This window comes from Galleria mellonella, unplaced genomic scaffold, assembly GCF_026898425.1.
Source record: "Galleria mellonella isolate WM207_F2 unplaced genomic scaffold, CSIRO_AGI_GalMel_v1 utg33, whole genome shotgun sequence".
NCBI lineage: Eukaryota > Metazoa > Arthropoda > Insecta > Lepidoptera > Pyralidae > Galleria > Galleria mellonella.
In genome coordinates, this window is record NW_026442079.1 from 7,410,666 (window position 1) to 7,438,299 (window position 27,634).

A 27,634-nucleotide genomic window follows, 5' to 3' on the forward strand; every position below is an offset into this window, starting at 1 on the left:
TTTGTTAATTGTTAGGAGTAATGGTATTATGCTGCTGAGTACGATTGTATTCTAATCGGTAGTTAGATAAGATGCACTACTACATGACAAACAGCGCCATTAGCAATCAAGTGTCAAAAGATAGAACTAAATTATTATATTAGTTCCTAAATTGCTACATAGAAGCAGCACAAACGTTTACTTGCTAATTGTTTTTAAGTGATGTAAATTAAGAATTAATTTTTATTATAAATAAAATTACAACTATGCAGTTCAAACAGAAAACGTATCTTCGTAAAGATGAGATTCATTTCGCGCAGCAAATGTAATCATATTCTTTTTTCGCTTCGTTTTTGTATTTGCATTGTTACTTATTCCCTCTTCCTAATTGTATTGCTAGTCTATTAGTATGCAGTATGTTATACCATAGATAATATAATACTTACTATACTAGTAGTTTTACTAAGTATATGGTATATAAATATATTATAAATATGTTTACAATAGCTATTTTAGTTCTTAAAGTGTTCCGTAGAGGCAATATTAACGAAATATAAAAAAGTAAAGTTGACAGCAATTATCTGTCACAATTATATGCTCTTATAATTGGCGGCTACACATCACCATAGATAAAAAAGAAATAAAAAAGTTACAGCAGTGTTGTTGGTAGTGGCGGTGCTCCCTTTACACTGTACCTCTGTTCGCCCCTCCATTGTATTGAAGTGTCTTAGAACTTGATTTCTGTTTTGACGTTAAAATATCTAATATTTCATGGTGTTGATTCAAATTATTGTTTTATTTAGTTACAACTTAGTTTTCTTTAAATTCCACAAAAATGACTTGGGGCTTTGTCACCTGTGGTCCTAACGAGGCACTCGTAGTTTCTGGTAAGTGTAACCCTTAAAAATGTTTGTAGTTATCAAGCTTTCCAAAGGTTTACAACGTTTTAGAATTATTTGGACTACCTGTATTAATGGTTTGAAAGTTATCAATTTTTCATTTACCTGTGTGCTAAGCTCTGATTTATATTTCATTTAATTTGTGATATACAATGTATTCTTCTATTTTTTATCGAATCTTCAGCCTCGCGAATGTTATTTATCCTTATAGAGTATGTACTTACATATAATAATAATGTACTTATTTTATTTATTTTAATAAACTTCTGGAATTTGAGTACTTACCTGTATATTACTGTATTTTTAGGTTGCTTTATAATTATGTTCAATATGTATTGACAATATCAAACTATATATCTAAATAGTTATATGATATTTAATGTAAAAATTTATGTAAGTCAAGTATTTTTATAACATAGAGGGGTAAATGAGTATGTGGTTCACCTGATTTTAAGTGATTACTGCCACTCATAAGCACTTGCAATATCAGAAACATAGCAGATGTTTTGCCGGCCTTTTAGGAAGGAATATGTTCTTTTCATATAGGTTTTAATGTCATATCTGTTCTAAAATTCTGCTGCTAGGAGTTAATTCCATACTTTGGTTCTGTGTGGAAGAAAGTGTCTACAGGAACAGTGGTGGACTGACACTTGTCCAGATGGCTGGGATGGGACTTTAACTTGTGGCGGTTTGTACTGTATTAATCAGAATAATTCTTCTATGCACTCTCTATGATATATGCGATAGAAGACCCAAAGAGACCTCTTTAGACAACACTAATGAATTAATTTGATTAAGAAGTCATTGGTGATCAATATGAGTTACTAAAAATTTTATGTGTTCTAATGGAAGAAACTGGTATTATGGTGCTTCAGTCTAGAGGAGAGAATAGTATTCCATGTTTGACTAAATTTCTGCTCTATTTAATTGTAAATGATGAGCTAGCTATTAATTACATCTCACTTTACTATCAATATTTAATATAGCATCAAAAATTTATATTACCTTTTTCCTCCTAATGACCACAAAACTAACCACTAGATATATTAACTATAGACTTGGCTTAGTATCTTCTATCTTAGTAGTTGGGGAATACTCTCAAATTGGGGAGGTATTACTAATGGTATCTTCTTTGGCACAACTAATGAAATGAATGTGCAGACTTGTGTCTTGATAATGATGATGATACAGTCATTTACTCTCCACTGCTGAACATAGGCCTGCCCTGCCATGCTTGACAGGCAGATTGGAAACCATAGTTGGACTTTGGTGATGTTTTAAGAGGGACACTGCTGCCCATCCCTCAACAATAAAGTTCCCTTAGTCATCTCTTACAGCACCCATGAGAAAAGAAGGGGTGGTTTAATTTAACCATATGACTTGGGGTTAAATTTGACAAGATTGTTTTTGCTCCAGATTGAAACCTGATCAAGACAAGTTTCAATTTTAGACACAAGCCTATTCCAACAGTCATTAATGTGTATCTGTGAAACATTTGTTTGGCTGGTATAGTTGGCATGTTAAAGCAACTTAAATATGTATTGATGAGGATTAATACTGCCAAGTTCAAGTTCTTTTTCTATTGGTATTCATCATGTAATATGTCTTTTTCTGACTATGAGCAGATATGTTGGCATTTGCCAAGTTTGTGTCAAATTTTGCCATCAGTGCTTTTATAAATGATTGGCTCATGGATTGGTAACCTTGCTTACATTATTGGTATGTTCTGTTGGAGTACCAGTGAATAATTTTAGATAAAGGTGAAGCTAAAGTGATTTTTTTTGGCCCATTTTGACAAAATCGCTAGGTATCAACTATTATGGTTTTTAAAATTATTGTTGGATAAGGTAAAGTTACAAGTTTCTTATTTTAGACCTATATGTATAGCAGCAGTAGACATGGTATGTATTGAGTATTCTCTAAAAGTACAATATCTATACTTTTAATTATATTGTTTGTTTTGGGGTCCAGTAGACAGTACAATTTTTTATGCAACTTCTTTGAAGACACATTATCCTACAAATATAATGACCCCCATATAAAGAACTGTTCTCACTTGTGGACAGGAGCTTCTGTATACTAGTTTTGTCCTTTTGACTTGGTTCAGAGAATGCTAAGAGAATTGGCGACAATCCTAGGCTAATAAGTGGTAATGTAATGTAAATAGGACACTATTTTCCACGCTTAGCCTTTCATTTGGGCCATTGTGCGTATGAGTCGTGGCTAGTACAGCCAACGTAGCTCCGCCCAGAAGCACAGAAGCTTCCTGGGATCACAGGCCTCACGGAGCGACCTCACCGTTCCGAGGATTAGGCTAATAAGTGTTGTTTTGTTCCTTGTGCTCCTTAATTGGGCTCCTTAGTTTTAAACGGGATTTTGCTTCTTTCTGTATCTTCTATAGAACTGAATACTGAAGAACTTATCAATATGATGCTTACAGCCAAATTTTACCATCACACCTCTCCCCATTGGCAGAGAATTCATTCTCACACTCTACAAACAAAATGGTCATGCACAGTGAGGTTTCAAAAAGAGCTTTCTCCTGTGAACGCTCAGATTGTGGAATGCTGCCAAGATTTTCCCTAGAGCATACAGCTTGGAGTTCTTCAAGAAAGGTGTAATAAGGTTTTTTAAGGGTTGGTAACGTGCGCGTGACATTTCTTGCGTTACAGGAGTCCATTGGCGACGGTAACCCCGTTTACCATTAATCATGCTGTGTGTTTGTTTGCCTGTTGTATAAAAAAATTTAAACTCTAATATTTTCAGTTAGAATGAATAATTGTGATGCCTTCAATTAAATACAAACAATGTGAACCAATTATTATTACTTTGTCCTACTTATTAAATCTAATATTGGCGTATATTAATCATATTTATTTCTATGCCAGACTCGGTTATTATATGCTATGGAGTGGGTAGAAAGAACCGATTGCCAGAGACTGCTGCTTAAACAATAAAATATTTATTTATATAAATATTTATTGTTTTTTCTTCACCCACTTTTTAGGTTTCACAGATTTTTAAACAAAGATTTACAAGCAGAAATTTATTCTCCAAAGAAGGTGGCTTCAATCGTGAAAAATATTTCTATGGAACCAACAGGGGAATGAATCTTATTCATTGTTTAAAAATAAAATATTTAAAGACGGTTTAGAGTTCGTGTAGATATCGAAAAAGATACTGCCGAATTAAGTTTCTCCTCATTAATTACTAGTAGTTGGGTCGTAATACGCACCTATGTTAGGAATTTGTGGTCAAAGGTCGATCGCACAAGCCTTGTTATTATAAATTGAACAAGCTTATTATAATAAATTGAAATTCGTAAATATTAATACTGGCCCACTTAATAAGTAGCAAATATATCTATTGGTAGAAACCATGTTAATACTAATTTATCTATGCCTATCTTGTTAGAGAATTCACAGGAGAAATATGTATTCATAGTAATGTGTGTTCATGGTTCTTTTTAGACGCACATAGAGCGCAGTTTTTCGAAATGCCAAAGATTGAATTAAACGCCAACCACATCAATATTGAATTCTAAAGCCATTTTTAATTAATTCTCTGATAATTGTTAATGTCATGGACAAATGCAATGAACCGATTTATGTGGAGCTGAACTTCAACATCAGATCTGATAACCTTGGCCAAGTGGAAATGCTATACATTTTGCATCAGAATATCGTCGATAATCGACCAGATGGACCATTGGGCTCATATAAACAAGTTATATTCCACTATAACGCATTAACTAGATAAACCTTTTTCCTCTATTGCACAAAGTATATAGCGATATACATTTATTTTCTGATTTTCCTTATTTATTACTCACTAACCTGTTCTTTTTGCAAGACTTTGTTATAGATATTTATTATAACATGTACATTTTCTTTATCTTGAGTCATACAATCTACCAATTAACCTCTAGTTGTGTGTATGCGCCTATCTAATATGTCTATTATCGCATTCATTGAATCAGGCGGCAGCTCGCTGCAATGACTTACTCAAAGCTAAATAATGTCTAAATCCTATTTGCCTATATTTTTAAATCAGGTCTCATACGGGTTAGGCACAAGTTTAATTATATAACACTATGGCTGACGTTTGTTGTCCAGTATTTCTTCATTATAAGTATTATAAAACTTATTTTATTAAACTATTTATACTCGTACTCTTCTCCATCCAAAGGTTGTTTTGAAGAGATCGCTTTTAGCGTAAGGCCGTGCATTGTTTTTTAAGTGTAATCTTTTCTTGTAATTTTTTGTATTTATAATAGGTTTACTAATGTAATCTATTGGAAAAAAAACAATAAAGAGTATCTATCTATCTATAAGATGGAGTAGAAGATTGTTTTAATAATAATTTAATGTTATGAGATATTTTTTAATTTTTTTTTAAATTAATGTATAACTAACGGTCTGTCCCGGCGTCGCACGGATGGACATTTTTACATTTTAAAAAGTGGCTATTATATAAGGCTCACGCGACGGAAGCTTAAAAATGGAGTATCTTCTCCCGTTTTTCCAACATTTTCCTTCACGGCTCTGCTCCTATTGATCGTAGCGTGATGAAAAGTACTACTGAAAAGTGCTGATGAAAATACTAAAACCTGCCCAGAAGTATGAAGAATAATTGTACTAAGTTTCGTTATAATCCGTCGAGTAGTTTTTGTTTCTATAACGAACATACAGACAGACAGACAAAAATTTTACTGATTGCATTTTTGGCATCAGTACTAATCACCCCTGATAGTTATTTTGGAAATATATTTCATGTACAGAATTGACCTCTCTACTGATTTATTATAAGTATAGAGAGATGTATTAAAATTGTTGAGTAAAAATTTGAAGTCGATTAGAGTAAATCTAACGAAGATATGGAGTCGGAATAACAGAATAAGTATTCGCCTCGCTAAATAATAGAAAATTTTGAGCAGTTTGCTTTGTTCTTTTTGTCTAATTAGACAAAATCCCTCTTTACGTAAATGACAGAAAGCTACAGCTGAATAAGACCTGAAGTCATGCAAACATGTTGTACTGTATTTGTAAGTAAGGTTTTTGAAACTACGATGCCTGTTAATGAGGAATTGAGGCAAGAACACCCTTCTGGAGCGATGTATGTATTGTAGGTTTCACTCAAAAAAAAAAAAATAATGAACGGAAAATAAGGAAAAAATTATGAATAGTTACTCAAATGTTGACATCGTAGCAAATGTAGCAGCTTGTATTTGTACTAGAGATAAATATCAAAACAGTGACGAGTTCTCATGAATGAACGCGGACAGCATTCGAATAAGTCGAGTGGGACAAGAAATTGCTAAAGAAAGCAAAGAAAGCAGTAAGAAGTTCGATGTAGACAGCAGAAAAAGATTAGTTGAAAGCCCTTCCTTTTATGAAGCTGGCATTGATGATTTAGTATAAAAAAAATAGTTTTATGATGTAACAATCTTTAAAACTTAAATGTATTTTTCTCATATTTAGCTTTTTCAGTTTTAGTCGGTACCCTCTGGCTCGAAACCTGCAATCAATCTCTTCGAAATTTTACACTTTTTTTATATATGTAAATGGTAAGATAAAGCTGTCGAGTTTCTTTTTTTTATTTTAATTAAGTGACATCAAAAACTGAAAAATGTACATAAAAAAGTACAACTGGGTGACTTCGAAAAACTTATAAAATCATTTCGTTTTTTTTTTATTTCAGATGGTCCAGTAATGTGTTATGGGTAGCATCGCAATTAAACTTTTTTAGATACGACTACGGGAATTCATCGTCAATGGCTAATGGCTCAATAATTGAAATTTTAATTAATCAAAATTTCATAAGTGTTCTATAAATATTATTTTATTATGTAATACCTATTATAGAAATACATTTAAATGAATTATGTTATTAGAAAAAAATAATGGAAATATGCTTCTTTGTATGGAATTAATCACCAACCCCCTCCCTTAGCAAGGATTGTTAATTATTTAGATAGCAAATTATGAATAGAATAAGAATTAAATAATGTAAGAGGAGTGTGTGAGAGAGGATTGGATACTAACGATTTAATTGTGGATAATAATCGCTGAAATGATCGCATGCCCCCAACCAACAAATCACCAACACTAGCAATTGTACACTAATCTTTATTACGTGATAATAGTACAAAATAATATTTTGTTATAATAGGATGCTGCTACTCAAAACCCCTGCTGGTGCCTGGCGGCCGGGCATTTGTTTGGCCGGCCATCCAGAGCGTCCAACGGATATCCCTCAACACCATGACGTTACAAGTGGAATCACCAACAGTTTACACTAGTCAAGGTGTACCCATTTCAGTGACAGGCATTGCACAGGTAATAATTATAAATATATTTAAAAAATTAGCCTAATGATTAAAATCACAACCACTACTGTTTTTGCTATGATGTAGCTTTGCTTGCATGGCGGTGTTTAGATATGGCAATGAAAATGGTTTAGAGAAAAAACATTAAAGTTTTCGGGAGTAGCAGCGCATGAAGTGTACCATGGGCGACATCGAATATTTGTGTTAACCATGATGCTTTTCAAGTCTGTAGACAACAGTTATCTCTTTATCATGATTATCAACTTGTCTGCCATTCTAAGTTTCATGCAAAATCTTTCTCCAATTTTATTTTTTATAATTCACTGAAAATGCTGAACATGTGTACAGCACACCTGATGTAATGCCCAGATCTCATTTATTATGTTTAGCTAGTTCACTGTTGACATTAATTTTCGTGACGTCTATAAATATGAACGATCTAAACAAAGTCCCTATTACATAAGTTACAATTAAATAATATCTACTATGTACGGTTCAACAGTTTTTTTAATGAAAATGTTATACCATTACAGGTAAAGATACAAGGTCAGAATGCTGAAATGCTGCTCTCCGCGTGTGAGCAGTTCCTCGGCAAATCCGAACACGAGATCCAGCACATAGCCCTAGTAACCCTCGAAGGTCACCAGCGTGCTATTATGGGTTCGATGACGGTGGAAGAAATTTATAAGGACCGAAAAATATTTTCCAAAAAGGTTAAAACATTTCTTTATTTTAGTACACTCAGAAAAGCAACAAAATAAAGAATTGAGAGATCACTAGCGCCATAATCAATAATAGAAATAAGTTACCAGAGGGAGATTTTGTATATATAAGTATCTGCTTGGTTCTGAACACTCACAATTGTTTTTCTGTCACTAAGCAGTTGTGTTTGTAAACTGTTTCGGTTTGTCGTGCTTTCCGAAACATGAAACAAATGATAATCATTTTTAATGCTTGTTATTTATATAATGTTGACTGTAAGAGATTGCGATAAGGGCCTTTTGTATATGTACATTATTTATTAATAGTAAATAAAACTTGTATACATTTATTTTGTTCGTAATAAAGAGTTTATTATTATTAATATTTTTTAAATGATTTCATCACTATCTAAATATCATTTATCATTCAAGAACAATCTAATGGCGATTGCTAGACCACAATAAAATGTCTAATTGGGCTGTCAGTGCTGTCTATTTAAAAAAAAATATTGTTTAATTGTAGGTGTTCGAGGTGGCGTCGAGCGACCTCATTAACATGGGCATAACTGTTGTCTCCTACACACTAAAAGATATTAGAGACGAAGAGGTAAATATAGATTTTTATTAACAACATTATTACCAAAAATATTGCTTCATCAACAATTTCGCTAATTATTTAATTATAATGTATAAGTGAGTTTAATGTAAATAATATGAAATTAATATCTTTAGTCAATATTAGATATTTAATACAGGCTATTTCTCGCATTTTATGCTTGTGTGCGTAACTTAATATTTATCCGCAGTGCAATTTTCTATACACGATACTATGATTCGCATTAATGTATTCTAGAAAAAGCGATAATTTGATATCTTTAATATTGACTATGGTAATTTATTATTAACTTAATACACACCACACATAGTGTAGAATATGTTTTTCTTCTACCATGGCGACAGGGAGCGAAGGTATGTGGGAAATGGGTGTGAAATGCTTTGAATTGTTGTTTTTGTTTTTATTTGTATAAGTACACAGGACAATCAGACGGCCTCTGTGAGCGTTTTGTTTGGTGCAAATGAGGTCCCGGGTTCAATTCTCGGTCGGGTCAATTTAAAGTGGTTCGGGTCTGATTGTTCTGAATTTTGCCCTCAGATTTATATTATTTTATTTTTCATAACGCAGGCTATTCTAGCTTGGGGACTAGGCAATCGGTGTGATTGTGTAACACCTATTTATATATTTATATATAAAAGTGTTGGTTTTTTATTATGTATATAATTATCACTTATATGCACAGTGTTACATTCATTAAATATATCTATATCGATTCGACATCAAGTAGTATTCATTGAACTGAACAACTTTATATAATAGCCTGCACAGATGACAAATGTTTTGTCAGTGGCCTGGCTTTTAAGTCCAAAGGGACACAATCTTCGGCGTACATTATCTACTAGCCATTCTTAGTAAAAGTTCAAATATACAGCTTATACAAATAGAAATTTTACCCACAGGCAAAACGTTCATGATCTGTGCAGGCCCTAAGGAATAGAAATATAAAAATTAATTATAAACTTTGACTTGACTGACTTTGACTAGTGCTAGCAACATAAATTTTATTATTTAAAAAAAAAATATATTAATTACACAAAGGTATACTAACTGATGAGATAAATATGTAGAAATTAAGCAAAGGCTTATTTATACAATAAAATCGCAGTTATATATTGAAGTATTTATAACTACCTCAAAATTAAATCATAATATTATATAAATCATAAGACATATAAGCTTTATTAAACTGCCTCATAAGTGCTATATAACTGCTGTTGCTGCTGATGTTACCTATTTTTGCTAGCATATTTGTACTCTGTTGCTAACTACATTAAAATATTTTCTTCATGACCATTAGCTTCAAAATAAAAATAAAATATCAAAGTGCTAAAATGTATATTCACTAGGAATCCTTTGTAAACAACTTGACAAGTATTTTAATTGAAAATCGTATTATAGTAAATTCAAGTATGGATAGATAACTATCAATTCTTACTATTATAATAAAATTTTCATCTATTATATTTTCATCAAAATAAAAAGGGGAATAGGAAATCTACAGTAGTATATAAACGATTAACATAAACGTCTTTTTACTGTAGAATACTGTTATATTATTAACTCATTTAAAATTTATCATTGCAAAATAAATTGAGTCTAATTTTTACAAAATTAATATAGATTGTAAAAAATATCATTATTTATAGAGATTTAACGAATATATCGTATTACCGACACGAAGTTGTCTAAAAACAGACTTCTTGATATTTAAATAAAGTATCCGCTATTTAGAAACACAGTATTTATATAGCTTTTTAGTATTATTAATGATAATAATTATACCTATTCATTACCATTACTGATTATGCTTTTAACAAATTGATAAGCTAATCCATAAAGGTAATGAAATGGTAATTGTGCAGCAACAACCATATAATAATTTATTGAGTTATGTTACAGTATGCAACATGTTTAAAATTTTATGTCATTCTGTAATTGTAACGTTAATGTTTATGCATACTGTAGCATGCATGTTTAATGGTGTTCATATAGGATGAAAAACAATGTCTGTGTTAGCCAATTATACACAAAAAAGTCACATTGACTTACTGTAAGATTACGTTGAATTTTCTCAATTTTCAGTGTCGTTTTTTACATTTTACATCTTGTGTTTTTTTATGTATCAAAGGCTATCAAATTCAAATATATTTGTAATGTCTTAAAATAAAACAAACTTAAGTAAAACAATACTAAATTTTAAATGTATATTATGTGCACAAAAAAATCTAAATTTCTTAGTATTTTTCTGCTATTCAGTTTTAAAAATTATACATAGATTAATAATATTATTATTGCGTGATTACAATTTTACTTCGTTATTAGACTACTTTTAAATGGTCATTTTAAAACATTTATGTTTGAATTTTGATACATAATACAGACATTGTTATTACTAATTTTCCAATATACTCTCTTGAAGTACAATTGTCTATTCTTACGAACAGGGCTACTTGAAAGCGCTCGGTATGGCGCGCACAGCGGAAGTAAAACGCGATGCACGTATTGGTGAAGCCGAAGCCCATGCAGAAGCCAGAATAAAAGAAGCAATGGCAGAGGAACAGCGAATGGCTGCAAGGTTCCTAAACGACACAGAAATCGCTAAGGCTCAACGAGATTTTGAACTAAAGAAGGCTGCTTATGATGTTGAAGTGCAGACAAAGAAGGTGACTTCTTTATTTATTTATACTTGTTTTTAGAAAAATGATTAGCAGTATTTAAAATTATTTTTCAGGCTGATCCCCCTTATAAAAGGTGCATAATGTACTCTGAGATATATCTTAGCGAACAGTTGAAACCTTCGTTTACTATCTGGGGTAGGCATCAGATGATTCCGGTGTAGGCACGGCCTATCGGTCCCTCCCTTAAATACCCCTACAGGCAAATTATTACAATAAATTTTTTATTACCTATTTTAATAATGCAACAGCTGAGTTTCTTGTACATTCTTCTCATTTGAAATTGCGTAACGAATTCAGTGGTAGAATTATAAATTGGTAAAGAATTATAAAGTGGTAAATACCATTCATAAATATTTAAAATTAAACATACTTAAACATTTTTTTTAATAATAATAATTTAATAATTAATTTAGACACAACTGAGAAAACAAAATATATGGACACGTTATGATAATCATCACCTGTCATCCTTCACTGATGTCCCGCGAGCGTATACCAATAGCGCAAATAAGTTTATTCCATTTTCCTTCATAAGAAAAATAATATAATAATATTTGTTTACTAGGCCGAAGCTGAAATGGCGTATGAATTGCAAGCAGCGAAAACAAAACAGCGTATCAAAGAGGAACAAATGCAAATTGCCGTAGTGGAACGTACGCAAGAGATCGCCGTTCAGAAATGGGAGGTGCAACGACGGGAGAGAGAGTTAGAGGCCACAGTGCGCAGGTATGTTAAAGATATGAACTTTATCACCTCAATACAATGTCATAGAAATATGGAAACACTAAGAACTCACTTCAGTTTTTCTGTTTAACAAGTTTTAGTAAGTTTATGACTTAAATACAACTAAAGCGCTGATTATAACTTAAATACAAATAAAATTGTCGTATAGTCCCGGTATAGGCCACTTCTTCCCTTTCTATGGTTGTTGTAACAGACGACTAAGGGAACGGATTGGTCGAGGGATGGACAGAAGCGTCCTACTAAAAACATCATCAAAAGTCTAATTGCAGTAGCCAATCCGTCTGTCAAGTGTGATGACTACTGGCAAAATCCTCCAACAGAGGGACGCCTGTGGTCAGCGGTGGAATAATAGTGGCTTATGTGACACTATGATGATGACATAGCTATGTTCTTGTTTGCTTATTTGAATTGCCCTTCATCATCTCTCGGAATAATAAATTTTGTTAATTATTATGTTAGTTTACGTGCCTATGTATTATGACTGCACTTTATTTCAGTAATTTATTATTATTTTGGGAAATTGTTAAGTTTTTAATAAGAAAATAAATTTCACAGGCCAGCAGAAGCAGAGAAATTCAAATTGGAGAAGTTAGCAGAAGCTCACAAACTAAAGACTGTTCTTGAGGCCGAAGCTGAAGCTGAAGCGGTCAAAGTACGCGGAGAGGTAAGGAGCAAAACCAGTAATAGTATAATATTGTACAATCATACGCACTCATGTGTGATACGTGAGTGCGTATATTGTATTTGGGTCTTTAATAAATTTTTAAAGAATGTATTTTATTTACAATTGTTTCAAATGTCATCGTGGCAAAAGATTAATTGTCCCTCTATTGGATCTACTTCTCATAATTCAAGCGATAGATTCGTTTGATACTTATTTTTAAGGTTTACAAAAGGCAAAGATTGCATTTTAAAATGTTTTTAAACATATTTATTTTGTAATTGAGTTCAGTAATTGTTAACTATTTAGTAGGAAATTAAATTAAAAACATCATAAAATATTTGCAGGAGACTTTGTATAGTGATATCCGCATGGGAACTTCTTTTTTTCTTTCCTATTAGTTCTCAGATATGATGTTCAAATGTGATTAATGTGTATTCTGGGATATCTATGTTGCTGTTCTTGTCTACGGAAGACAGTTAATACTGTCTTACTTAGACAGTAATCAGTGGAACTGTAAGCTTAACTTCGTCATTTTCATTTTGTATAAATAATGAAATTAACGATTTTCTATAAATAAAAATTATATTTAACAGGCCGAGGCATTCGCGATTAAAGCAAAGGCAGTGGCGGACGCGGAACAAATGTCAAAGAAAGCGGAAGCGTGGAAAGAATATGGGTCGGCGGCGATGGTCGATATGATGCTCGAGACGTTACCAAAGGTATATTTGTCTATTTTAGTTTTTAATATCTAATCTATATAATAACACAAAAACTAATCAGTAATTACGCTATATATTAATTACACCTGTGCTTACATATATATCATAATCTAAATAATTCCCACCCATGGTCCAACAGATTCGTCCAGGCGGAGTAATGCTTTCGAAATTATCATGTCTTCCAAATAGTTTGAAACATAACAATAATCAAAGCAAAAATTAAATTGTAACATAAAATTAATTTTTTTAATGGAAGACAATGTAATTGTAGCCCTACTTGTGGTATGATACGCTAGCGGGACACCAGTAAGAGATGATAGACGAGGATGAAAGCAGGTGAATTAGCTCATTATCGTGAATTCAAGAATAAATCACCATGGTAGTAGGGGGAACTAAATCGAAGTCGACCTGACGGGATATATTACTAGCAATGGGATGCGTTTTACATTTTGTTTATATTAGGCAAAAAAATATGCGCACGATTATAATTTTTAATAGGATAGTGTTAAAGGCATTAGTTAACTTTCGCTGTTGTGATGGACGTAACCCTCGAAATGACTATATTTTATTGGTGAACTGCTATATGCTTGGATATATTAGAGTTTATCGTGGTAAGTGACGAGCATACCGTACTTAGATTAGCTTAGTTTGTTAGCAGTGTTTTCTATCATAGAAAATTTTGTCGAGAATTAATTGCAAATGTGTTATATTTAATATACATAATATTATCAGGTGGCAGCAGAGGTAGCAGCTCCATTGTCGCAAGCACGAAAGGTCACCATGGTATCGTGTGGTGGAGGTGAGGTAGGAGCCGCGAAGCTCACAGGCGAGGTGCTCAGCATCGTTCAATGTCTCCCAGAACTGGTGAAAGGTGTTACGGGAGTCGACATTTCTAAGGTGAGTGCTGAGATTCAATATTTTTTATAGACGTAAATAATAATTAAGACAATGAACTATTTATATGGTATTGTAATAAATGGCAATATTTATATTTTATATCTACTTACGTGCTCCATAAATAATAGTTATAAATATTATAAAATTTAATGCATTTGGATACAATGAGACAATCATCATTGAAAGAATACAATGACAAGGTATTTGTCATATTAAAAAAAAAACATAGTAAAATATTATTTTAAAACAAGTAACAAATAATAATGATATATATATATATATATATATATATATATATATATATATATATATATATATATAGCAGTTTGTTACTTAATAAGTAAGTGTAACTTCATGTATAAGGAATGATTATTGAAGTAATCCCTTAGATTATATAGATAGAACCTCAAGTCTCAAAAATGGGTCAACTTTTTGTTAACTAATTGTCAAATTAGTTGACTCGTTTTTTTTATTAGTGTTCCATATACTTACAGCTTAGATTAAATAGAGAATCTCCATAGAAATGTTTCAAAAAAGTGTGTCAACTTTTCTGTACAATTGTGTTACCAAATTAGAAATTATTACTTTAGATTAAGGTAAATAGATGAAATTCATAATTTAAAATATTATTAGGAATAAATATTCCTTTATAATATTTAACTTTATTTATATATTTAATTATTTATTTATTTAGTAAGTTTTACCTGCTTTGTAAAATAGCTTTAAATATTGCTTTAAAAATTAATAAAATTTTGTAGTGAACGTTCATAATCAGCATTTGTGATCTATGTATACTATAAATATAAATGGATAATAATCCATCACTAAAAGTAACGGCCATTTTAAATGCTTTTTAATTAACCAATTTCTTTGACAATGAATATCTCAAAATCTTTGTAGATTTAAAACATGTATTGATGTTAGAACTAATCAAACTGACACCGAATTATTTTGACCGATTAATCTTGACACCGAATCCATATTTAAAGTGTACACAGATCTTCAGATTTTGATTTTGAAAGCAAAGCGGTCAAGTATAAAATTCTTTGAGTAAAATATATATAGTCGAATTTAAAATCTCCTTTTTGTAATCACACGAGAATGATGGCTGTTTTAGTAATAATTTAAGAAATTGTGTTGTGACAGTGTACTTTAATTTAATATGAATAATATTAAATGGTCTGCATAATACTCAATAATATCTCTATGTACATACCTACATAAATATTATATTTGTATTACGTACAAAAATAGCACAAAATACAAATAATAATTAAAAATTATTCAATTTTTACTGAAATAATGCACGCCATTCCTGAAATTTAAATTCAATTGTAGGGATATTTTTCGGATACTTGAAACATAAAAAAAGGGCGCGAATTGTTTTAATAAATTGTAAATATTTATAATTGTATGTATGCATTAAATTATCTTTGACCGACTGTTTTCAAAATCAAAGATTGGTGTACACTTTAAATATAGGTGTCCGGTGTCAGATGTAATCGAAATGGCTGCCATTTTTATTTAAAGTGATAAAAATATTTATTTGGATAAGGATTAACAAAATAGCATTAAGAATTTGAACTTAAAATACAATTCATTTTTTTTTACATTTAACCAACTTAGCTACAATTCACTCATATTTTCCATTGCCATACATAGATATTTTCAAATCCCCGCATAAAATACCTCCCGTTTTAATTAATTCTAACGCTAATACATGTTTTAAATCTGTAAAAATTCTGAGGTATTCATAATCAAAGAAATTGGTTAAATAAATAAAATTCGAAATGGTCGCCACTTTTAGTGACATTATCCGTCCATATTTAAAATATACATGAGTCCACAAATACCAATTCTTAACCTTTACTTCAAAATTTTACTTATTTTTAAAGCAATATGTAAGAATCATGAAGTTCTATTAACCACATTATTTATTTTTTACCTACATATTATTCTTAATAAATAAATAATACATTTAAATATATCAATAATGTTAAATATTATAAAGGATTATTTAATCCTAATAATATTTTAAGTTATGACCTTCATCTATTTTTTTTAATATCTAATTTATAATTTGGTAACACTTGTGTCGTACACAATTGTATGAAAAGTTTGACCCGGTATATAATCTAAGAGTAATCCATAGTTAAACTGAAAACGAATGGCAGATCTTCGTGTTTGACGATATCGTCTTCAACTTAAAGAGTAGGATCGTCACGATTATCAGTTAGATTTATTGTAACAATGAATTGTTTTGTGTATGTTGGGCATTGTGGTTAAAACTCCTGAACACAGCACAGCTGAATCATAGTACCATCTAGTGACAAACTAAGCAAATCATATATATAATTGTATTTAAATTTGATAGCTATTTTTGTCACTTATCAACACAGCATGTGTTTAACGTGAAATAAAAATATAAACGTCATTATAAAATTAACTAACTGTAAATAGTATTAATATTATTAATTAGGTTAATTGAATAAGGTACCCATTAATGAATAGTAACTAACCGATTAATCACATTAGATACGCAAGCCTGAGATGAATGTGCAATATATACGCTTATAATGGATATATGCTATAATGAATAAAAATTGTAATAGTTAATTAGGGAATATATTTTAATTATGTGAAGTTTAAAATAGGACAGGAAGTTTGGAAGGGATTTCGGTAGGCACGATTTTTTTAAGGATTATAGTGAATTAGTAATCCTATCTGTGCTAATAGCATAGCGTTATCGCTGGCGGGATACTAGGGAAAGATGATAGATGTCAATGAAAAAGTAGGTCAGTTAGCCCATCGTGATGAATACACCTGGAATTCAGCACAATAGGTTCCAGGGGGACCTCGTGGAGGTCGACCTGACACGGTACATTGCTAGCGATAGGATTGGTAGTCCTCATTACTAACATTCCCTTGCAGACTTAGGAAGGACATTAAACATATAAGCATTAAACGTATAAGCGTCATTCATTAACTATCCTCTGCTGAATGTAAGGCTCTCACATAAGGGGGCTTTTGCCAGTGGTTGCCACAAATGTAGGCGAGTTGGCAACCGCAGTTAGCCATTCTTCGGCCATTCAGTTCCTTTACTTGTTTGTTGCGACACCCACGGGACACAAAGGGGTGGCTTATTCTATACAGAGACTATTCGGCAAGTTACTCATAGGGAATGCTCAATGAAAATCTTAACGTGAAAATTGACACTTCCTGTTTTTAGTTTTTATTATATAAAATACCTAATTTAGGAAATGTTGTAGTTACAAGTAGGTGTAATTTATTTTGCTTTTTCTCAAATTACAAAAATTTACGAGTGTTCCTATTTGAATATTGCGTAAAAACCAATTCTTTGCTTTTTTTTTTTGTTTAAAAGGAATCGAAGTGGAAGTGGTCTCAAAACCTTTCCATCAGTGCCTGAGTACCGGATTTAATAATTCTATAGCATTCTTTAATTGCTAAGATCGTGTCACGTCCGCTGATTCTTTTAGTTGTTTCATTATCCATATATTGTATTATGTGATATATTATAATACATATAATATTTATGTTGTTGTGTTTTTTATATGTTCAATGGGGTTTTTTTTACTACATTTTATATTATTATTTTATTGTTTATTATGTTCCGGAAACGACAAAACGGCTTGATGCAACTCAGATGATTGTTATACCCAGAAAATAACTTACCAGTATTTTATAAGTAGATATATGTTTAAATACTATTAGTGTAATATTAATGGAACTAGCATTTGTTGATTTAAATCAATAGAATCTTACATTTAATCGTCCAAACAATAATAATTTTAACAGTATTCTTTTAAATTATGTTTTCCTAATTTGCTTGTAATCTAATAAGTATTTTTTTATACTATTTCAATTCTTATGTGGTTAACCAAAATGATATGTTGGATAAAGTAAGCACGATACGCAATGATGAGCACGTATTGGGCTATTAGAGTGCAGAGCAATAATTAATGTGCAAACAATTATGTACCTTGTCCTTGTAGCAATATAGCATTAAATATATGTCAATTAATGGTTATTAGTTATCAATGTGTACTGTGATAAGGCACTTAAATGTCTATATATTATTGTACGTGACTGTACAAAGCACAACACACACTTATCAAACAATACCTATTCACGTAAAAATATACTAGGGGGTTAAAATATAGAAATTACATGAATCATATGCTTCATTATGTATACCCAGCCAAGTAAATAAGCATTATGCCAAGTAGTATTAATATAGTAGTTTTTTTTTCATTGGCCGTATTTTACGAACACGTATTACGATTTATATAAAATGACTTATGAAACTTATTTTAATTATTGCACATTTGATTAAACAATTATATGTATATATGTATCAGATTTTCTTGTTAAACTTATTTGATATATGTACAACACTATACAATCCAAATGGAACTTGGAATTGTGATCTTGTGCTGTTTATTATGTGACACCGTTATACGAATAACAGTATATAGATTGTAACAGAATGTATCAACGGATATATTTAAACCCCTCTATAGTATTCTTGAAACACGATAAATTTTCCTAAGTAAAAATTAAAATTATTTTTATACATTTTTTCCAAACATTATTCACACATGATTCTTCTTCACTTCTTCTTTCTTTTTCTTAGAGATAACTATTGTATATATAATAGTTTTTTATGGATGTTCCTGTTACACTTTTATGTATTATATATTGTTTAGGTAATTATTGTTCACCGTCATGAATGGAGGTGTAGATGTAAATAATTGTATATTTTCATATGTTTCATTGTCTGTCCGCATCTAACATGGAACTGAATGTAATAGAATCGCTGATTGACCAAAACTATACAGTCTACTGTGAATTTGATGTACATATAAATTTGATATTGAAGGCAGTTTTTTTTATTAACTATTGAAAGTACAAAAATAAATTTTAGAATGGTAAGATTTTGATTATCGGATTCTTCGCTTTAGAGGTTTTAAGCTTTAAGAACTTAATTTTCTAGTTACTGACAAAGAGAAAACTTAAAAGGCGATTCTGTTATTTTCATTTTAACACAATTTTTGTCGCTTGGCTTCCTTAACTTTACACGGGGTGATGGTAGCAGGCTGTGGCGGAACCGCCCACGCTGCCGACGCCGACAACCCGCGGTGACTCCGGGAGAAAGGCACGATAACTGACACAGAAGTCTAGGCAACTACTCAATGCTCATAAGGTAAGTAACATTATCCATATCAAAGTGTGTCAACGTTGAAATTATATGCCAATTTTCAATAACAATTGAGAAAACTTTAATATTTCTGATTATTTTTTTATAAGCTATTATGATAGTGCATTAAAATAAATTATTATTCTGGAATAATGGAATTTTTTTGTTTTAGAAACTTGACATTATATCGCTGTTGTCACACTTCTATATAAAGTTTCGATACGAACTCTTACTTATTAATATTACATATTAACAAGCTCTTAGAGCATTCAACATAGGATAAGCAAAACTTTTTGCTGTTTTATCTAAATGGTGCTATATTTGTATTATCAGTGACACCGAGTAATTTGTTTTCTAGACCTATTGAAAACAGCATTCGGATGGAACGAGACAGCACTTCTCGTTATTTCTTATTTTTTCCTCAATTGAAATGTATCGGTTAATAGCTTTGCATTTTAATAGTACCTATTAGTAGTAAAGAATTTAAATTAAGAAAAGAGAAATACATACATACGAATGCCGTGTCTTGTGTTGAATGTTCCAGAATGCCCTAACTGTCATATTGAAATCGTCAAGGATGTGGAACATTATCCAATTACTAAAGAAAATAATGAGGTCAATTCCAAGGAGCAATTTTTTTAAACATGTCTTTTAATTTAATATTTCAATTTTATATCATAGTAACATGTTTAGAGGACAAAATTTGTAACTAAATTTGTAACAAACTTTGAAAATTATTATGAACTAGCAACCCTGTCCGGTTTCGTACGGGTAGATATAATCTTCATATATATAACTTACCCGCGCCTTCGTCCGCGTGATGGGAATATGTTCATTGACCATTATAAAAAGCCTATATCCTTCTCTATCCCATGTAGTACGTGTACAACAAATTTTATAGTAATTGGTTAAGCCGTTAAGGCGTTATGAGGTAATAAACAAACAAACGAACTCACTTTCATATTTATAATATTAGTAAGGATGTTACCCTGACAATATAATTTTCTATAGGTGAAATTTTTTTTTTCATAATTGGTGGAGAAGTTTTTGAATTAATCCATTATAAACAAACAATCAAATCTTTCCTCTTTAAAATATTAGTATAGATTGAATTTATGATGGTTCATAAAACAGTAATTTCGCGAAACTATTAAATTAAAAAATTAGGTCAAGAGGTTAGGGAAACGGCGCCTCAGAATTGACCCCATGTTTAGCTTTTAAATTCTTCCGAATATGAATATTCATACGAAGGATAAAGTCATTAAGATTTTCATCTAGTCTTAAAAATAAAAAATATGTCTACTGTATTTATGCATAAATCAAATATCTTTTTTTAATCTCATATTTCAATACCAAGTAGGAAGGACTTATGAAAGATTTTATTTACATTTCTATTTCTTTCTTTGCAATTCATAATTGTAGTAAGAATTTCTCCAAGAAAGTTTCATTAAATATGGCAGCAATCATCTGTATTAAGATACTAAAATGTTTTTAACTCGCACGTTTTTACTAAATATAAAAGCGTCTGAGCTGCCATTTGCATTAGCGACTTTCAGTTGCATGAGTGGCGTAGTAATATTATTTATGGATATTTTATGCCCGTAAACAGTATCAACAAAATTCAAGGTAATTTTTTTACTTCAAAGTACAATGAATTTGCTAAACGAGATTTTCCTTGAACGCTTTTATTCAATTCATGTAATATTGGTATATTCACAATTTTGTGATTTTAATATAGAACATCTCCTTGGCAATTTTAAGTAACTGTTATTACATCTTATACTAAATACAACGCCTAAAAATATTGCCTATTAATCTGCTTATCACTGTTTCGCTAATTACTAAATCTGACTAATTATTCCTAATCTAAAATGTTTCATATTATCAATTAAGTCACCTCAACCTCTTTAGTTTAATCTTGCAATAGTAATATGGTTTCCATATACTCTTATTTCAATATATGCACAAAATATACGTTGCTTACTAATATAAACTACATTTGTATACATTTAACAGATTTCAAAAACAGTTTCTCCGTTCAAATTTTATTATATATCATTAGCAAATTTAACAAACGTCTATATATTTTTACGAATTTTCTCATGTATACCAACTAGTAACAAACACATCGACACAGGAGATAAGTTCTAGAATTGTTTAGAACTTAGCAAACTCTAGGCATCTGGATTTATAAACGGCCTTGACGTTTGTTATCTATTTTTATCGCGACAGTGACAAACAACTGAACACAATACCTACAGTGAGATGTCACAATCAATTTCATAAGTATCTTGGAGTAAATGTGAATCAATTCCCAGCATCCGCGACGGTAATTACAATATTAAGCAATCCTTTGACAGAAGGCTAGATAGTGAATACTCGTATTCGTATTTGAATGAACGCGATATCAATACATTACATACATTTATTGTTCCAAGTCACCAAAAATATCTCTGTGCGAACTATCTACTAGTGTTCACATAATGCATGTGACCATAAAGTTTTGAATAAATAAATATTCAAAATTTTAATTATAAGTATTGTGAAGATAATTATTTATTTATTTAAATGGAAAACTATTGTCTATTATGGGAATATCTTATAACCCTTTAATTCGTCTAACAGGTTCTTTAGGTTTCAAGCTAGAATTTAAAATAGACTCATAATCGTATAGTATTTAAAGTTATTTGTAAATAGATCAAGCTACGATTTGTGATATTACCCCAAACGATAAAGGATTTTTATAAAACAACTAAATTATTGCCTACGGTGACGGAATAAGAGTAAAATTAAATCATACCGAGAATTATACTAAAATCCTTTTTATAAAAGTAGATACCAATGCCAAAGAGTAGGTTATGAGGATGTTAAAAATGCATATATACATAGTGTAATATTTTAACTTCAATAAGTAACTAGCAACAATACGATGCGTGTAAAATTTAATATTGATTGACATTAAAACACCGTCATACATAAAACGATGTGGCGAATTAACAAAGCAAAATGCAAAATTTTTACCCCACCTTATATCACGTGTTTTGCTTTGTGATTTTTATATTCTTAAAATTTATCGCAGTGTTAATATAAAAGAAAAAATAGAATATAAAAGAAAAGAAAGAATGTTATCCTGATCACTATTAAAATATTGTATTAATATAGAAATGATTTGTAGTTGATAACCGTGGTAAATATATAACAATATACGGTTATTGTAATGTGGTGAACCGATTGTGATCACGTAACACCGCATTCTCATTCGTCATTTTTTAATTTTTTGAATTATATTATGATAAAATTGTAATTAAATAAAGTTTTATTATAATATAATTTAAAAAATGTCCATTTCTGGTATTGTATTGTATATAAATAAGCCTAATTTTTTTAAAATGTATTGACTAGAATTATCATTAAGCTGAGCTAAGACTACTGAAGTTAAGCACAGTCGATTCTTTGATGAATTTTTCTGGAAATTCGCTCTATAATAGGATTGAAAATTGTATGAAAATTTGTCATATTTTGATTTATTAACACATCTGTTGTCACAGTAGTTATGTTAGAACAACAAAGAGAAATATTTTTAAAAAAACTCGGATAATAAAGTGTATATTATGTAATAGGAGAAAAATTAATTTTCAACATTTTTATGTTAATTTTTTTTTCAGAATGCTCGCGCAATGTAAAGTTACATGCCACATTGTACCCAAGACAGCGTTGTTCGTCGCAACAGAACAAGACCATCAGATGTGTTAATGTTTTTTTTAATATACCTGCCTACCTTTTGTGCTATGCTTTCATTAGATAGGTAAGAAATTTGTTCAGAGTGCCACTTTTAGATTATTTTGTTGAAATAAACCAAAGCAAATGGATGTTGCCCGGAGCTAAGCTGTTTTGTACTAAATTTTTACGTTTGAATTGTTTGTATCTAAGTGAAAAAAAAATCTCTTCAAATGTTTAATTATTTACCAATTGATATGTTTGAGAATAAAATTCAATTCTAAGGATTCTATGAAACGATAAGAGAAATTTATTAGTAAAAAAGTAACGATTAAAATGGAGAAATGTTTACTATTTAAATATTTTCTTATCGCTTGTGTCTTGTGTAACAGATGAGCTCTGAGCAACATTGTTCCATATTATGATTTAGTAATACTTATCACGTCGAAGTTATCTGTAAGATTGTCATGCATCTCAACGACGAAAAATACATACAGTAATATATTTATAAAATAAAATATTTTTCAATATAAATATTTTCTTAAAATAAAATGAAATTGTTATAGTCCGCAATAAGGAGCTGGACAGCCAGACCTTTGACAGCTTATATACTGTTATTTAACTTATTTAGTAACGACGAGTAGCTGCCGGAGATTATTAGCAAGCGGTGTTTTGTAGTTGTGAGTTCAAGACGGTTAGACTGGCTAGTGAGCTTATCTGAAACGTTGATGTGTTGCTGACATGCATTTAATTACGGATCGGTACATACTTTGTTAAAATCCAACGCGATAACTATTGAACTGCCTCACAACTGAATTTTTAAATACATATTGTGCCAAATCAATTAAAGTAAATAAACTAGAGACTTATTATACGAATTTGGTAAAAAATTTAAATGTTGACAGAACCTACTGGTCTTCATTTAAACATACATAGAACCGTAGTTGTATTGATTCAGTGGATATTTTATGCTATGCTATGAATAGTGTTGTTGTGGATTTGGAGTTGATATCACAAAAGTCCAGATTTGTCGCAGTTCAAAAGTACTGTAATACATGGTTTTTAACAAGTAAATCTTAGCGAAAATTCTGAGTGCAAGCGTCGTCGTAAAATGTACAAGAGTTATCTAGCGTACCACTTAATGAGTACTAATACAATTTCGACCAATCGCCTAAATTTTTTCCCATTGTAGATGGTTACAAGTTTAATGACTGTTATACAAACAAATAAAAATGATACCTATATTTTTTTATTTAGCTAACTGTCGTTAGGGTAAACGAAAATATTTGGTGTTCAAAAAGTGCAGTTTAGAAATTCTAATAATAATTGTAATTTAGTGCGTTCGTAGACATTATTGATGTCCTTTTCTAAAAAAAGAATGTTAGCTAATTATACTACGATCGTAGTTTTTCATAAGGTGAACGTCAACGTGTCAAAATAGCAATTTTATATTATATCAGCCTCACCTAGTCATTTTTTTTTATTAAATATTAATTTATTGTTATATTTATTCATATACAAGTTAATTATGTTCATTATATAGTAATCTATTTTTATGGTTTGGTTTATTTTAGTGGAACCATAATGTGATTGTGGTTCTATTTAAAATGTATAACTTCAGTGTGTATCCACGCATAAGTCGTAGTTTAAATCGGGCAATCGGTATTCAATTAGATATAAGACAAAAATGGATTACATTCTTAATTATTTTTAAAAGATATAAATGGATACATTATTTTGAATTACGGCTGAAGAGATTATATGGTCAATTAAAAACTGTATGAATCTCGTAGCAGACGTGATTATTTTAATGAGAAATTATACAAATGTAGTAAAAAAGAACATCATTATTTAAATATTATGTTAAATTATTCTTTTAAGTGTAATTCACATAGTCCCATTTACGAGCCCCGGGCCCTCTGGTAGCCATCTGTTCTTAGAATTCCGTCAGTGAGATGTCACCCATTCTCCACATTCACATATGAACTTATCGAAAAAATTTATATCAGTGTATTCAAATATTTTAGAGAGCGCACATTACGTCTTTATCGAATATAGGAAAATTTGTAATTATTGCAAATGTTTTACAGTATTTTTCTGTTCATTGTATACACAAAAGCACAAGTACATGTAGTTATGACAAAATGTTGATTCAATCATTTGAGTAATCGGATAACAGACAGTTCTATATATATATATGTTACTTAATATGAACTTGAAATGTTCATATTAAGTAACATATACTTACTTAACACATACTTATAGAAAATAGTTGAATTACTTCTGGTTGCGGAAAAGTTTATTTATATAATAAAATCTTATTAATATAATAAAATTGTAACTAAATGACATCTATACCTGGGAAATATTTAAAAATTAATATGAGAGAACAAAACTTGGTATGAGGGGTTTTATAAAGACTAATACATGTTAAAACAATAATTTTTGGAAATTTTGTTTATCTTAACTATTGCATTAATTTAGACGCGGTCTTTAAAGTTGTGGCCTGAAGGTGTAATCTAAAATCTGGTTTATATTTCTTGATACGCCATTTAGAAGCGGTCTATTCAATTAGTTTTCATATTTCTGAAATCTACGCGTACGAAGTAACGCACAAAAAGATAATATAATTTTACTTCTCTTTGTTGATCGCGGACGGGGCTCGGACGCGGAACTGTATGAATGACACTTTAAACATTATTTTTAGAGAAATATGTTTATTTACCTCGAGCATTTGTTGGCTTCAGTGCCATAAGTATTATACCCAGTTCTAGATTACTTTACATTAATTATTATTTAAATAGGTTAGAGTTTTGATAGTTCTAATTAGGTTTAAGTGGAATGTAATCAAATTGGCGAGAGCGGTCGTTCATACATGGTTTTCTTAATGTAACCTAAACAAAATGAGCACAAAGTACCATACCTATTATGTCACTACTAATTTTAACCTATAATTCTTGTTGCTTTTTGATATTAGAAATGATCACGTTTCAATCGGTATTTCGTTTCCTACTGTCTAAAAGTAGCCTAGATGATTGATTGGGTAATGTAAAAGGTTTTCACCAAATAAGATAGGTATACTAAGTATTCAACTTAACCGATTCGACATGTTATATTTTATCTAAAGTTAAGAGCATGATAGTGTGGTTTTTGCATTATATACAAGGCTAAAATAATATTAATTGTTTGGATCGATCAAAATATTAATGAATAAGTATGTGATCTTAAAACGTTCAATGTCACTATTATTCCAACAAATTTAGTTTATATCTGTAACGTTTACGAGTATGTATGTTCGTATGTTAGGCTCCGTTCTCAATGTGCTGGCCTGGTTGGTTTTGTGACCTAAACTAAGACATGTTTATATATATATATATATAGTTGGATGAAAAAAAAATACATAAAAACCGTTCGATCAATATTCAACTAGCCGAACATGATGATAATTTCTTACTCGGTTTTACACATATTATATTTATAGTAAGATCTAACTAAATAGGAACAGCATCATATAAGTTGTTATGTCTGTATCACTACCAGCTGCTTAAGGCTCCAGCGGTTTCCGGAAATGTCAAAATAACCGGGCCGGTACAGTAACGCCTACCCACTGTATATTTTAAGTGTCATTATCTGATAAGAAGTTGATGCACTGAGAGTGGCACAATTATTTATTTACTTTTTGTGTGTATCACAATTTTCAACATGTATGTAAGTGTATTGACGTGGTTTTTATTCATGTATATTCAGTAAAACTTGCAGATTAATATGTTGTTTTATTTTTGGATCCTTATTACATATAACATAATTATTTTAAAGGATTTAATCTATATGAAACAAAAAGTAATAAAATATGAAAAAAGAAAAGGTACGAGTACAATCGAACCCAGTTTGGAATTCACATTTTGGTTTTAGGTTATAAAGTGTAGTATGTGAATACTAAGCGTGTTTTGGGCAAAGAACTCTAGTAAAATAATGATTAGATTTAGCAACAATTACATTTCCGCACAGTAGTGTAGCAGTGTTTGTAGGTTTATTATTTTAAATAACTATGTAAATACATATAAGAAAAAGGAAAACAGTAGTACCTCTATGGAATTAAAATGCTTTATTGGTTATAACTGATTTATTTGATTTTTATCACATTTTATCATATTTATTCATGAATTTCGATTTATAGCGTAGTTAAACGCTTATATCCCCGCTAAAAATAATTAGATTGCAGAAACTGTCATTAATCAATAGTTTTGGTTTAAGTAATAGTATTTCTCCATGTCGTATACACACTTGCCTTTAAAGTTTTCTAATTCATATATTTAATGTGCTAAGTGTGTAATATTGAACTTCATTTGTTATACTATGGTTACTTTTCTACAATCTCTTTAAGAGAATTGTATATTTTAATCGATTATACGTGTGTGACTAAATACGTTTACGTATATCGGCTTCCATAAGGATATTTATTGCTATTTGGTGA

At 30.5% G+C, this 27,634-nt stretch overlaps 2 protein-coding genes across 4 annotated transcripts in view; one reads left to right on the top strand and one right to left on the bottom strand.

The window, feature by feature from the left end:
* LOC128201070 (uncharacterized) overlaps positions 1 to 8,409 on the bottom strand; it is a 42,828-nt gene extending 34,419 nt beyond the window's left edge. Inside the window, exon 1 of the mRNA XM_052896684.1 lies at positions 8,066 to 8,409. Within this exon, the coding sequence (XP_052752644.1) occupies positions 8,066 to 8,151 (86 nt within the window). The 5' untranslated portion in view covers positions 8,152 to 8,409. The remainder of the gene's footprint in view (positions 1 to 8,065) is intronic.
* Positions 604 to 26,924, top strand: LOC113516523 (flotillin-1). 3 transcript variants are annotated; one of them, XM_026900943.3, is made up of 11 exons: positions 604 to 866; positions 7,050 to 7,216; positions 7,740 to 7,919; positions 8,431 to 8,514; positions 10,968 to 11,186; positions 11,767 to 11,927; positions 12,501 to 12,609; positions 13,203 to 13,328; positions 14,061 to 14,225; positions 19,342 to 19,449; positions 23,109 to 26,924. In XM_026900943.3, exons 1-10 carry the CDS (start codon positions 815 to 817, stop codon positions 19,408 to 19,410), a joined length of 1,332 nt encoding a protein of 443 aa, XP_026756744.1. In that variant the 5' UTR covers positions 604 to 814; the 3' UTR covers positions 19,411 to 19,449; positions 23,109 to 26,924. The 3 variants fall into 3 exon arrangements, 2 of the variants coding, with proteins under 2 accessions (XP_026756744.1, XP_026756756.1); XR_008253054.1 differs by having other exon boundaries at positions 606 to 866; positions 17,608 to 19,449; XM_026900955.3 differs by lacking the exon at positions 19,342 to 19,449 and having other exon boundaries at positions 608 to 866.
* The last annotated feature ends 710 nt before the right edge of the window (positions 26,925 to 27,634 follow it).